At 38.9% G+C, this 12,133-nt stretch overlaps 3 protein-coding genes across 3 annotated transcripts; 1 reads left to right on the top strand and 2 right to left on the bottom strand.

Annotated features, from left to right (window-relative positions):
• Positions 1-1,178: 1,178 nt before the first annotated feature.
• Positions 1,179-3,364, bottom strand: LOC122075786 (AAA-ATPase ASD, mitochondrial-like). Its single transcript, XM_042640949.1, has 2 exons — positions 1,797-3,364; positions 1,179-1,594 (listed from the first exon to the last, which is right to left on the bottom strand). Exons 1-2 carry the CDS (start codon positions 3,189-3,191, stop codon positions 1,505-1,507), a joined length of 1,485 nt encoding a protein of 494 aa, XP_042496883.1. The 5' UTR covers positions 3,192-3,364; the 3' UTR covers positions 1,179-1,504.
• Positions 3,365-4,449: 1,085 nt separating this feature from the next.
• On the bottom strand, positions 4,450-6,509 carry LOC122077345 (AAA-ATPase At3g28580-like). Its single transcript, XM_042643265.1, has one exon. The coding sequence runs from the start codon at positions 6,310-6,312 to the stop codon at positions 4,804-4,806; it is 1,509 nt and encodes a 502-aa protein (XP_042499199.1). The 5' UTR covers positions 6,313-6,509; the 3' UTR covers positions 4,450-4,803.
• A 2,373-nt stretch (positions 6,510-8,882) lies between these two features.
• On the top strand, positions 8,883-10,329 carry LOC122077268 (wall-associated receptor kinase 3). The gene is made up of 2 exons (XM_042643156.1): positions 8,883-9,857; positions 9,969-10,329. Exons 1-2 carry the CDS (start codon positions 8,981-8,983, stop codon positions 10,013-10,015), a joined length of 924 nt encoding a protein of 307 aa, XP_042499090.1. The 5' UTR covers positions 8,883-8,980; the 3' UTR covers positions 10,016-10,329.
• Positions 10,330-12,133: the final 1,804 nt, after the last annotated feature.

The raw sequence follows: 12,133 nt of genomic DNA, 5'->3' as shown, positions 1-12,133 counted from the left end.
AAAAAATTGAGAAACAATGTTCTTTGTTTCAGAAGCCCTAAGATGTTTCGAAGGTTAGGACATAGGCAGAAATAAAAGAAGAGATATTGGAAACGATGAGGAGAACTTTTGCGGTCGTAAACATTTCACCGATTCTACAAGTTGTAGGGAGAAGGAGGATCACATCTAGTTCTCATACAAATATAATATTAGAGCGTTTATAACCTCAAGTTTGCTTAACAACCAAATTACACGAATTAAACCTGAAAGAAGGCCAACAATGAATTGTATAGAACATTTGATTCCATTTCAGGTGAAAAACCTCATACTTGCCTCCCCCAAGTCATGACACAAATCCCTTGCACAACCTTCTCCTTCACCAGCGCCTGTGGCAAACCTGAAAAGAAACTTCAATCCAGTGACTGCAATAATCATCTACAATGGCACATTACCTTGACCTCGTAAATCATGTACTTTTTTTCCCTCCAGTTATCTTGACAATGCGATGAGATTATTTTGTTGATATTTTGTGGTCACCAATAGAAAATTACGTGGATTTCAAAAATGATTTTAAGTTTTAAAATGCAGAAAAACTTTTGTTCATCACTAGCCATCCAAATGTAGAGAAATTTTGAAGATCGAAGAAAATTGTACAAAAACTTGTACTATTTTATTATTATTATTATTATTATTATTATTATTATATGGGCTACCAAACAGCCTAAGGTATTATTTTATGCAACACTTACAAGAAACTTTCTTAGGTTTGATTTAATAAATACATAGCTTTCCAATTAATGGGCTCACCTCTTACGACCCACAATTACACCTTTCCAATTAAAAAGGTTTCACCTCTTCTGACCCATAATTCCAACGCCAACGCAAACTATTAAAAAAAATCAGCATCCAACGACAAATGTGAGCTTATTAATTGACAAATCTTCTTATAGGAAAGGGGAAAAAAAAATCGTGCATAAAGGATTTGCATCTTTATTAATTGGTCAGACCTAGGGTTGTAAATGTATCGAGATTGATAAGGTCTATCAATGTGAATTCAGAATTGACATCCTAACCACCACCCTTTTCTCAGTCTCGCCTTCACCCCACCACTATCATCCTATGTCAAAGAAATATAGAGAATTATTCTCTGAAATTGAACCACCAAATAAATTTCTTATTCTTAAAATATTTCAAATTGATGCATTCTAAACAATTTTCATTCTATTAATTATGTCATGAAATCAATCCAAAACTGAAATAAAAATTACAAATTCCACCTAATTAAAAAAAAAATCTATATTTAATTAATGGAAGCTCAACTACGATTCCTTGAAAGTGGCAAGTCATTAAATACAAAAAAGAGAACAGACAAGGACGTGACCCCAATGTGGAAGCTTCCTCCCTCCTCCGAGTCATTAAACATGTGAACCTAATAGCGCACTCATCCTCTCTTGCTTGGATTCTCTCCTCGACATGATCTCTTGTAATCATCTCACACCATCTATTGGCTGTGGACACCAATGTATCATCCTCGAGTCTCGTCTATTTGAGTCTGAATGATGTCCTCGTGCGAGAATGATTTTTGTACCATGTTTGATCGGGCTTTAGAGTCTACCTGAAAAAAAAATTTAAACAAAGAGAGAGATTAAATTGAGTGCAATGCGGATCAAACACGAGTATCATTTTGACCTGATCCAAACTCTCTATCTTTCATTTTCGGGCAGTGATTGGTTGAACGCTTTCCTTTTCTTTATCGAAGAAAGCCGGCGATACCACCGAAACAGAGAATTCTTGTTATCCTTCTCCTCCTTTCCTACCTTTTTGTCTGAGGCTAATTCCGCCTTCCTCTTATCCCGGGCAGCTTGAAGATATCCAATTAGGTTTTCGAGGGAAGTCTTGGCATCTCCCTTGATTGTCTTAGGCATCAAATTCTCTGCAACATCCGCAGGTGTAGTCTGGGTTTCTTCCAGCAAACCACGAATCGTATCAAACAAAGGGTGTGTATCGATGTCCAGGTAATTCTTCGCTAGGACCTTAAACGATTCGAAGCAACAGTAGGACATTTCAATGTGCATATCCATGCGACCACTCCTTATGAGGGCTGGATCCAATTTCTCCTTGTGGTTTGTGGTGAAAACGATAATCCTTTCTTCGCCGCAGGCTGACCAGAGCCCATCTATGAAGTTGAGAAGTCCTGACAGAGTTACTTTGCTTCTGCTTCTTGTGTTATCACTCTCTTCCTCCGAGTCGGAATCGGAGTCAGAGTCGGAGTCGGAATCGGATTCTTTCTCGTTCTTCCTGTTGCCGGTGAGATCAAGGGAACAATCGATGTCCTCGATCACGATGATGGACTTGCCGGAGGATTCAATCAAGAGCTTCCGTAGCTTCGTGTTGTTCTTGACGGCGGTGAGTTCAAGGTCATAGACATCGAAATTTAACAGATTGGCCATGGCGGCGATCATGGTGGTCTTGCCGGTACCTGGAGGGCCGTATAGCAAGTAACCCCTCTTCCAAGCCTTACCGATCTTGGCGTAGTAGTCTTTGCTGTTACTGAATGTGATGAGATCGTCCACGATTTGCTTCTTCTTGAGTGGATCCATGGCAAGATTTTGGAACGTAGCTTTGTGTTGGAAAGCCACATAGGTCCAGGGACCAGCCCAGGAGTCGGCGTCGTTGGTATAAAGCCTGCGCTGGCGGTTGCTTACCACCACAGCCTTGCCCCCCTCGATGACATGATTCAGGTAATTATTGATGACGAGTTGGCGGTGTTTCTTATGGAAGGAGAGACTGAAAGAGCGTTTCTCCTCGATGAAGCCGTCGCGGTCCTTGTTGGTATCGACATGGGTGGACCAAAGGAGCTTGACGCCCTGGAAGTGGTCGGTGATCTCTTCGTGGTTGTCGAGGTTGAGGACGAGTTTGGCGGAGTTGGTGGTGATATCGGCTTTGAGGCGTTTTGCTTGTGTTGAGGAATGGGTACTGAGGAAGCCTTCTATGGCTGTGTAAGCCTCGTTACGGCTGAAACGCCCACCACTGCGTTCGTTGAAGGTGATCTGCATGTTTGGGTTCAATATTTTCATCAACTGGGACGTGTAGCCCTGTATCAGATCCCGGAGTTGTTGAGGGAAGTACTGCTTAAACATGGCCAAAGCGAACATGATTCCGGCCACCGTTGACCCAAATCCAGCCCATGTTTCCCCCATCATCATCATCATCTTCTCCTCCTCCTCCTTCTCCTCCTTCTCCTCCTTCCACCAACTTATATAGTTTATCGTTTGGTTTAGTATTTGGTATTAATTTCTCTTGATCCCATTATCAGATTTCAATTAGAACTCAACATAACGAAAAAGGGTTCAGAGTTGGATTGTGATTCTGATATCTTTTCTTTCCTCTTGGAATGAAGAGTCTTATTACATAAGGTCTTTATAGTGCACATGTACACCTGGTAAGACATTGAAAACTTAAAATAAGTTTTAGTGATATTTTGAGGAATTTAACATGTGGTCCAATCGTAAAAGAGAAAAAGTTTCCAATTTAAAAAAAAAAAAAATAGAGAAACGTGGGGCACACGGTGAGATCATGGTTCTGGCACTAAGAAGACCTTTTTTCTTTTTTGCACTATCAAAGACTTGATCTCCAAGAAATGGCATTTCTATTGCCACATATATCGATTAATTATTTTCTACAGTCTATGCAGTCGTGTGGTGGACATTAGATGATTGAGAGTATTTGAACATGTGTTTAGAGGTCCTCTTGGTCATCCAATGTTCATCGTACCATCGTATTCACTACAGAAGATATTTTTGCATATCTTGTTGGTTAGATCATGGTTTTAATTGAATAGTTGGAGAGGATTTTTTTTTTTCTCTATTGTTGGTATTGAATTGGATTGATCGTATGGGTCATATCATATTGATCGAGATCTGATACCCAAGAACTAAATCCTTGTATTAGAGTATTGGGTTGTGAAAATTATAGAATAAATACTAAAAGAACAAAAAAATTACAAAATAAAAGCATGTGTTTTTAAAAAACAATAAAAAAAACGAAGCTGAGATTGGTTGCAAGAATCATGATCATGTGATTGATTAATGTATTTATTTTCCTCCTTGAATTCAAAACAAAAATTTGAATTTTTTTTGGCAACAACCAAACATAACTTGGATTATAGATAGAGTTTCGTATGGTACATTAGTTATCACTTTGCTATGTAATTTTAGAGTTCAGTGCACGACCATCATCCGTAGTCCTTTGTAGACCTTGCGGTACTTGTCTTTGTGACTTTAGTGAATTAAAGTCTTTTTTTTTTTTTTTGAAAAATATATGTATCAAATTGAAAATCATGAACCACCCGAGTTGGGCTGCTCTCAAATTCTTAATCTCTTAATTTTTTGTTAATTCTCATTATGTGCATAACACGTCTACATTTAAGGTTATTCAAACCCATTAAATTCCTCAAATGATAACACCAGATTAAATCAAACCCATTTTTTCTGACTTGAGGCAACTCTACTTGACTAGAAGACTTCTTAACCAGTAAGGAAACAGATTTAAAAAACAATGAAAAAAGACAAAGGATTCTCTGAAAGGCAACATAGGGCTGTGATTTTACACCATTCATGACTCATTTCACCCCTTTGTATGCGGGTCAAGGCAATGTAGCAATGTAGCCTTTCAGGCTACTTTTTCTAAAAAAAAAACATAAATGTACGCGACCGCGCTGTGCACGCTCTTTTTCTCCACTGTCCTCTCTCCTCTTGTCATTAACATGTGGGGCCTAGCAAGAAAGCAAGCCCGTCCTTTCAGTGCGTCGGTGTCGAGCATCCACTAGCTTTCATCTTCGAGCAGTGATTGGTTGACCGGTTTGCCTTTGTTTTTGGAAGAAGGCTGGCGATACCAGCGAAACAGAGCCTGAGCCTTCTTCTTCTCTTTTAGCTTTTCGGCCAAGGCTAATTTTTCCTTCTTCTCCTGGGTCGCCTGAAGAGCTCGAATTAGATTTTCCAGTGAAGTCTTGGCATCTCCCTTGATGGTCTTAGGCATCAAATTCTCTGCAACATCCGCAGGGGTCATCTCGATTTCTTCCAGCAACCCACGAATCTTATCGAACAGAGGGTCTGAATCAAGATCCAGGTAATTCTTAGCCAAGATCTTAAACCCTTCGAAACAACAGTAAGACATCTCAATGTGCATATCCATTCGACCACTCCTTATGAGAGCTGGATCCAGTTTGTCCTTGTGGTTTGTGGTGAAAATGATGATCCTTTCTTCGCCGCAGGCAGACCACAGCCCGTCTATGAAGTTGAGAAGTCCCGACAGTGTGACTTCGCTTTGGCTCCTCTTCTTACTCTCTTTCTTACCCTTTTGGCCGTTCCGATCAGGGTTGTCATCGTCGTCGTCATCTTTCTCGTCTTTTTTCTTCTTCTTCCTCTGGCCAGTGAGATCAAGGGAACAATCGATATCCTCGATGACGATGACGGACTTACCAGAGGTCTCAATCAAGAGCTTCCGAAGCTCTGTATTGTTCTTGACGGCAGTGAGTTCAAGGTCATAGATATCGAAATTCAACAGATTGGCCATGGCGGCGATCATGGTGGTCTTGCCGGTACCTGGAGGGCCGTACAGCAAGTAACCCCTCTTCCAAGCCTTACCGATCTTGGCGTAGTAGTCCTTACTGTTCTTGAAGGTGATGAGGTCGTCCTCGATTTCCTTCTTCTTCTTCGGATCCATGGCCAGATTTTTGAACGTGGATCGGTGTTGGAAAGCCACATAGGTCCAGGGATCCCAATCTTGGTTGCCGTTGTTGGTGTAGAGCCTCCGCTGGCGGTTGCTCACCACCACAGCCTTGCCCTCTTCGATGACGTGATCCAGGTAATTGTTGATGACGAGTTGGCGGTGGTTCTTATGGAAGGAGAGATAGAAAGAGCGCTTCTCCTCGGAGTAATAGCGATTGTTGATGGTCTCGATATGGCTGGACCACCGGAGCTTGACGCCTTCGAAGTGGTCGATGATCTCTTCATGGTTGTCGAGGTTGAACACGAGTTTGGAGGAGTTGGTGGTGATGTCGGCTTTGAGGCGTTTTGCTTGTGTTGAGGAATGGGTAGTGAGGTAGCCCTGTATGGCTGTGTAGGCCTCGTTACGGCTGAAACTTCCTCCGCTTTGTTCATGGAAACTGATGTGCATGTATGGGTTCACTATTTTCATTAACTTGTTTGTGTATTCCTGTGCCAGATCCTTGAGGTGTTGAGGGAAGTACTGCTGAAACATGGCCGACACGAACATAATTCCGGCTACCATTGACCCCAATCCAGCCCACGATTCCCCCATCATCATCATCATCTTCTCCTTCCCCTCCTTTGGTATTAGTTTTTCATTTCTCTTGATCTCCCATTTTATCCATTTTTACAGAGAGAACGTGGCTCGGGTGAAGAAGGAAGGCTAGCAGCACCTTCTAGGAGAGTTCCTTCTCGGTTATCCCTTTTTCTTTCAAACAACCCCCACCAAGATTTTTTTGTGTTTCAACTTTTTTATAATCCATTTGTCCATTGATCGATACCAATTTCTCGAATTTAGAAAATTGAAAAATTGATAGATACAAGTTGTACAGGTTCTATCAAAAAAAAAAAAAAAAAAAGTTGGACGGATGGTGGGGTTATCGTCGTTTAGCGATAACACAACACTTGATTGTCAAGAAAATGAAGATGAGGGATATGCACACACTTTTTGACTGGTGAGGGCCCATGGCAGCCGGAGAAGAAGAAACTTATATGGGTTTCACTTTCAGAGCCACGTAGGCCACCACCGGCGACTTCAAAACTTTTGAGTCATGAGTCAACTTATGACCACGCGGGATGGATGGAGTCGTGGTTTTTGTTATGGGACTTACCCCTATTAATATTATCTCTGGTATTTGGTCTGACAGCTCTGTAGACCACCATAGAAAGAAAACGTCGTCCTTATATTTATAATATAAGAGCAGTCTATTCCCAAGTCCTCCACGTGTGGAGTTATTATTGTTCTCATACGTTGTGATTGTGACGTCAATGAACTTCCGGCACAATATTGGTGGTTTTGTAACTCTCATATGAAAATTTAGGGTGCAGGTAGCGGGGGTGTTGGTTGTCTGCGAATTTTTTATTCGACAACGATTTAGTAATTTCTAGATTAAGATTTTTTTATTATATATTTATTGTAAGGGTTTCTTTCTTTGTAATACAAGTAATACTGAGAGGTGTGAGGGACGAGCACTGTAATCTTATTCTTTATTGATAGTAAAGTTGGATTTCATCTCACCAAGGACATAAATAATCTTATCGAACCTCGTAAATCTGTGTGTATTATTTGTTCTGTTTTTTCATTATCTTTTGCATCATTTTAGGGTTTTATTTCTATAATTATTTCACTCAAATCAATTCAAATTTATTTAGCGTTTTACATTTTAATGAGCACATTAAAATTTTTTACATGGCAAACATATCGTTCTTTATACTTATTGATTTCATAAGGAAAAAATTGTTGCCATCATCTCGGTATACCGTAAATCAGCTTTTTATGTCTTTCTCTTCCTACATCTTTTCTAAATGGTGTTTTTCTTGCCATGATTCCATTAGTGTCACCTTCTAGTTATTTCACACAAGTGATGTCCTTATCCCTTTCCTTTATAAAAAATTTCTTATAAAAATTTTATAGTGTGAACTAAAAAAATATCTCACCAAAATTAAAGATGAATGTAACAAATAAAAAATAAAATATCACATTAGTATAGATTTTTTTTTTACAAGGATAAAGTTTCCTTCACCAAAGAAAATACAAAATCTGCTTACTAACAATAAAATAACCTTATGATTGGATTCTTGTACCATCGTAAAATCTCAACTCCTATTGTATTAAGTCGAAAATACCCTTCCTTAGTACAGGGAGGTGATCTACACTGTATTTGAGTAGCCTCCTACTCCTTGATTAACGAGTAAGGGCATCCTTAAACCAAAGGAAAAGAAAAAAAGTTAAGCGCACCCACTACTGGCCACTACAAAATGGGGAATTCTTTAGGATTTCATTGAGTAGGCTAGGGGTGTCAACAGGCCCGGCTCAGTCCAGGCCCAGAGTTGTCAGGACAGCAAAACCCAAATCGGCCCTAATTGATCCTATTTGGGCTGCGCTGGGCCTAGTTGGTCCCAATTGATCCTCCCTAATTTTTGTCATTCAGAATGGGCTGGTCCTATGACCCTGGCTGCCGCTGGGTAACAAAGAATGTGAGTTTTGAATGGTGTAAATCCGTGATTAAAAAACAAAAAGTGAGTGGTGTATATATTCATAATGTGGGAAAGTCCCCTTTAGGCCATGCTCCCTGCATTTCTCTCTTAGATAGAAAATATTTTTTTTCTTATAAGTTATTCATTTATATACTACATAGGGTTGGATTTGATTGAACCCATCTCAGCCCAAGAATAAATTTCAGATTCAACCCAACCTCAAACCTTAAAAGCTCAGCCCAGATTCTGTTCGGACTCAGGTGGGTTATTGTGAGCCCCGGTTGACCAGGCCAATTGATAACCCCTAGAGCGAGCGAGCCTTTTTGGAAAGAGATCAAAGAATGTCGACCTCTCCAAAATCTGGGACTCAGGTTAGGTCCGGGTGTTTCCCAACTAGAACCAGTTTGCAAAGTTGAAGCCTGTACTTGCAACCCCTAAAGCCAAAAAAAGCCAAAGCTTCCAACAAAAACCACAGAAAGCTTAACGTGGCTTTTTTTTTTTTTTTTTTTGAGAAGAAAGCTTAAGGTGGCCAATGGCCATCACCGAAAGTCATAAACCAATCCCAATAACAGAGCACATAATCTTTCTCCCTCTTTAGCCTATTCTTTCCCAAAAAGAGGATCTCATTCCATTTTCCCAAATTACAATAAATAATGGGAACAAGAAGAAGAAGAAGAACTCAATTGGCAACAACCTTCAACTCTTATTTCTCTATACAATACACAGCGCACCACTCAGTTCTTCCTAGTAGTAAGATGAAGCATAAACAACCCTCTTCTTCTTCTTCTTCCATTACAGTCATGGGCTTCTTCTCTCTCCTCTTCCTTCCCTTAGTTTCATCCCAACCCTGCAAGAAATCATGCGGAGACCAAATCCTAAGATACCCATTTGGCAGCAGCCCTGGCTGCGGCGACCCCCTTTACCAGAACTACATAACATGCGACCTAGACCAACACCAACTCATCTTAACCACCCACACCGGCTGCTACACCATCGAAACAATCGACTACGACAACCAAATTCTACACATCACTGACCCAACCATGTCCACCTGCTCCTCTACTCAGCCTAGCAAGGGCTTTGGCCTCGACTGGAACGCCCCCTTCACCTTCCAAGGTGACAACGTTTTCGCTCTCCTCGACTGCTCCACCAATTCATCCCCTCTCTATAGATCCGACTTCACTAGTGGTTCTAACTCCACTGCTGCTATGCCTTTTTGTGATAACCAGGGTGCACCCGTGTGTAGTCTCCTCTATTCCTGCCCTGATATCAGCACCCTCAATCTACCCATCTCCACTTGTTGTGTCTACACTCCTGTGGATCTTGGCCCGGCCTTTGAAATAGACCTGCAAAAGCTGCAATGCACCTCATACACAGCCATATACAGCTTCAATGGTCAGGAATCCTACCCTGAGAGCTGGGAGTATGGGGTGGCCCTTAAGTACCGGTTTAATGTGGAAAATGAGTACCCAAGTGATTGTAGGAATTGTGAGGATAGTAATGGTGTGTGTGGCTACACTGGAGCAGATAACTCATTCATCTGTAGCTGCATTAATGGGATTAATACCACTACGGATTGCTACTTCGCTGCATCCGTGAGTGACAATGTGAGACTGCTACCAAGGCTGATGAGTAAGTGCCTAATGGGATTTTCTTTTGGTCTTTTAGTCTTAGTTGATCTAATTAGATGATTTAAGAATTCAGTTTCTAAATCATGGGTTACTTAATTGGTATCTGTTGCAGGGACTTTGGTGATCTCCTCTTTAATCTGGTGGGAATTGTGTAGATGATCAGTTTGTGTAAATCCCTTCATGTGAAACATTGAGGGTTACAAAAACAGTTCAGATCTTGATCCTATTTCTTGGTTTAATTTTCTTAATAAATTGTGCTAATTAAATGGAGTTATGTGTATATAAGAACATTGCTATAGGCTCTCCCAGCTTGCAAAGTGAGTCCTTTTGGATGTTCTAAAGATTTAAAAATGAGAAAGATAATCCTACTCTCAACTTTTCAAGGAATTGGATTCGTCTTCCTTTTGGTGTTATTCCTTATTTGCTCCATTAAGAAAAGAATCGTTTTCAATATAAAGGTATATCTTGGCCCTCGACCTTCGTAGCAATGCTTAAATCTTTGGAGGATCGTATCGATCTTTTTTAGTATGCGAATTTTATCATTATAAAAAATAATGGGAAAGAAATAGATTACCTAAGAATCGCAAGTATAATTCTTGCATAAAATTTTAGTTTTTCCACACTCGAGCAATCTAAAAAAGTCACTATTCTTCTCTCATGGAATTTTTTTTCATCACTTTCTCTTTTATATTAATCAAGTGGGTTCTATGTAAAAGATTCTGCTCCTTGCATTACTATTAATGTGGTGTGAAAAATTCACATTACACTAGCATAATGGAGAACCCTTTCCCATCTTAATAATATATCATTGGAGTCCACATACATAACCTGCATAATTTATTTCCTATGTCCCAATTATTCGAATCACCATAAGATCATTTCTGATCAATTGTTACGGCATTGATAAGGCCTAACCTCTCTATAGAACAATAGCTCTTGCATGGTAAACTTCCAAATTCACAGTTTACTTTGCCTTTTAGTAGTGGCGTTTCCCTTAGGTTACATGATCGATTACATGCAATTGTTGCTAAAGTGATTAAAATTTGACCGGCTCCATGCTGGTTCTAACTCCAATATAAAGACTCCAATATATGTTTCTTCGGGAATAAATTGAGCTTTGTTTGATTTCAAGAAATAAATGAAAGAAAGTGAAACCAAATCAATACTGAAGTGATTTTTTGAAATCATTACCTCACAATGCTGTGTAACTAATTCCAAAATATTCTAAATATGGTGATTAAATTATATTTTATTTTACAATCAAACCCATTAGCCCTATTTGATTGTAAGTAAAAAGGAAGAAAAAAGAAGTTTTATGGTGTTGGGAATGGCAACTCTTTCATGGTGGATAGGGTAGAAGGAGATTCAATAGATGGCTGGTTGGGTTGCACAATGTGCCTTAGAATTGGTAGGTAAAATAAATATTACATCTGAAAAATATAATTACCAAATATGATAGGATACACAAACATGATTACAAAACAAAACCGGATTATATAGATTTAATAATTTAAATTTCAAAAATACAATGCCAAATAAAACAAGCATTTGGATTTCAAAACTAGTAGCCAAAAAAAAAAAAAAAAAAAACAATATGCACACATAAATTGAGGGACCAACTCATGTTTTATTTTTAAAAATTAATACTTTTTGTTTGGGCCACAAGTTTTTTTCTTTTTTCAATGAAGAAACAGTCTTGTTTTCACTCAACCAAATGTCAAAATTATTTTAAACAAATCTAAAATGTTTGTTGCTTTTTTGGCCTCCAACCAAATGGAAAAATCATTTTAAACAAATTTACATTGTTTGTTGCTTTTTTGGCCTATATTTGAAATAAGTTGAAAATTTTGTCAAAAATATATGGCAAAAATGATATTTAAATGCCTTTTAACTAACTACGGTAATACCATAACAATTGACTTCATTAAGGGAGTGGCAAAAGATAAGGTTCTAACTCCAAAACCAAACATAGGATGAACCTCCATCAAATCAATATCTGTCGGACTAGACCAAAAATCATTTGGAATCAACCAAGACTCATAAAATGGATTCAAGAAGAGTCAAATATCGACATAGATTTTTATTTGTTATTATTTTTTTATTATTCAAAAGTCTTGTAGACTTCCTTATAAGAGGCAAGTTTCATTGATTCTTTACTATTTTATTAACTAAAAAAAATGATAAAAATAAAAATCAAAGAATATTCATAATTGTCCAAAATAGGTTGTAAGAATCAACATTAATCTAAATGTAAGTCGGATCCACTTCTTTAAACCA

The sequence above is a fragment of the Macadamia integrifolia genome, chromosome 4 (genome assembly GCF_013358625.1).
Source record: "Macadamia integrifolia cultivar HAES 741 chromosome 4, SCU_Mint_v3, whole genome shotgun sequence".
Classification (NCBI taxonomy): Eukaryota; Viridiplantae; Streptophyta; class Magnoliopsida; order Proteales; family Proteaceae; genus Macadamia; species Macadamia integrifolia.
The sequence above is the reverse complement of the archived record's forward strand: the minus strand, read 5'-3'. Positions and strand labels throughout refer to the sequence as shown.

What these genes read in the sequence shown, in the direction of transcription:
- LOC122075786 (XM_042640949.1), bottom strand. Translation starts at nt 3,191, where the DNA reads ATGATGATGATGATGGGGGAAACATGGGCTGGATTTGGGTCAACGGTG. An exon ending in AATTAGCCTCAGACAAAAAG is followed by an intron (nt 1,595 to 1,796) that starts GTAGGAAAGGAG and finishes TTTTTTTTTCAG; the next exon opens with GTAGACTCTAAAGCCCGATC.
- LOC122077345 (XM_042643265.1), bottom strand. Translation starts at nt 6,312, where the DNA reads ATGATGATGATGATGGGGGAATCGTGGGCTGGATTGGGGTCAATGGTA.
- LOC122077268 (XM_042643156.1), top strand. Translation starts at nt 8,981, where the DNA reads ATGAAGCATAAACAACCCTCTTCTTCTTCTTCTTCCATTACAGTCATG. An exon ending in ACTGCTACCAAGGCTGATGA is followed by an intron (nt 9,858 to 9,968) that starts GTAAGTGCCTAA and finishes TATCTGTTGCAG; the next exon opens with GGACTTTGGTGATCTCCTCT.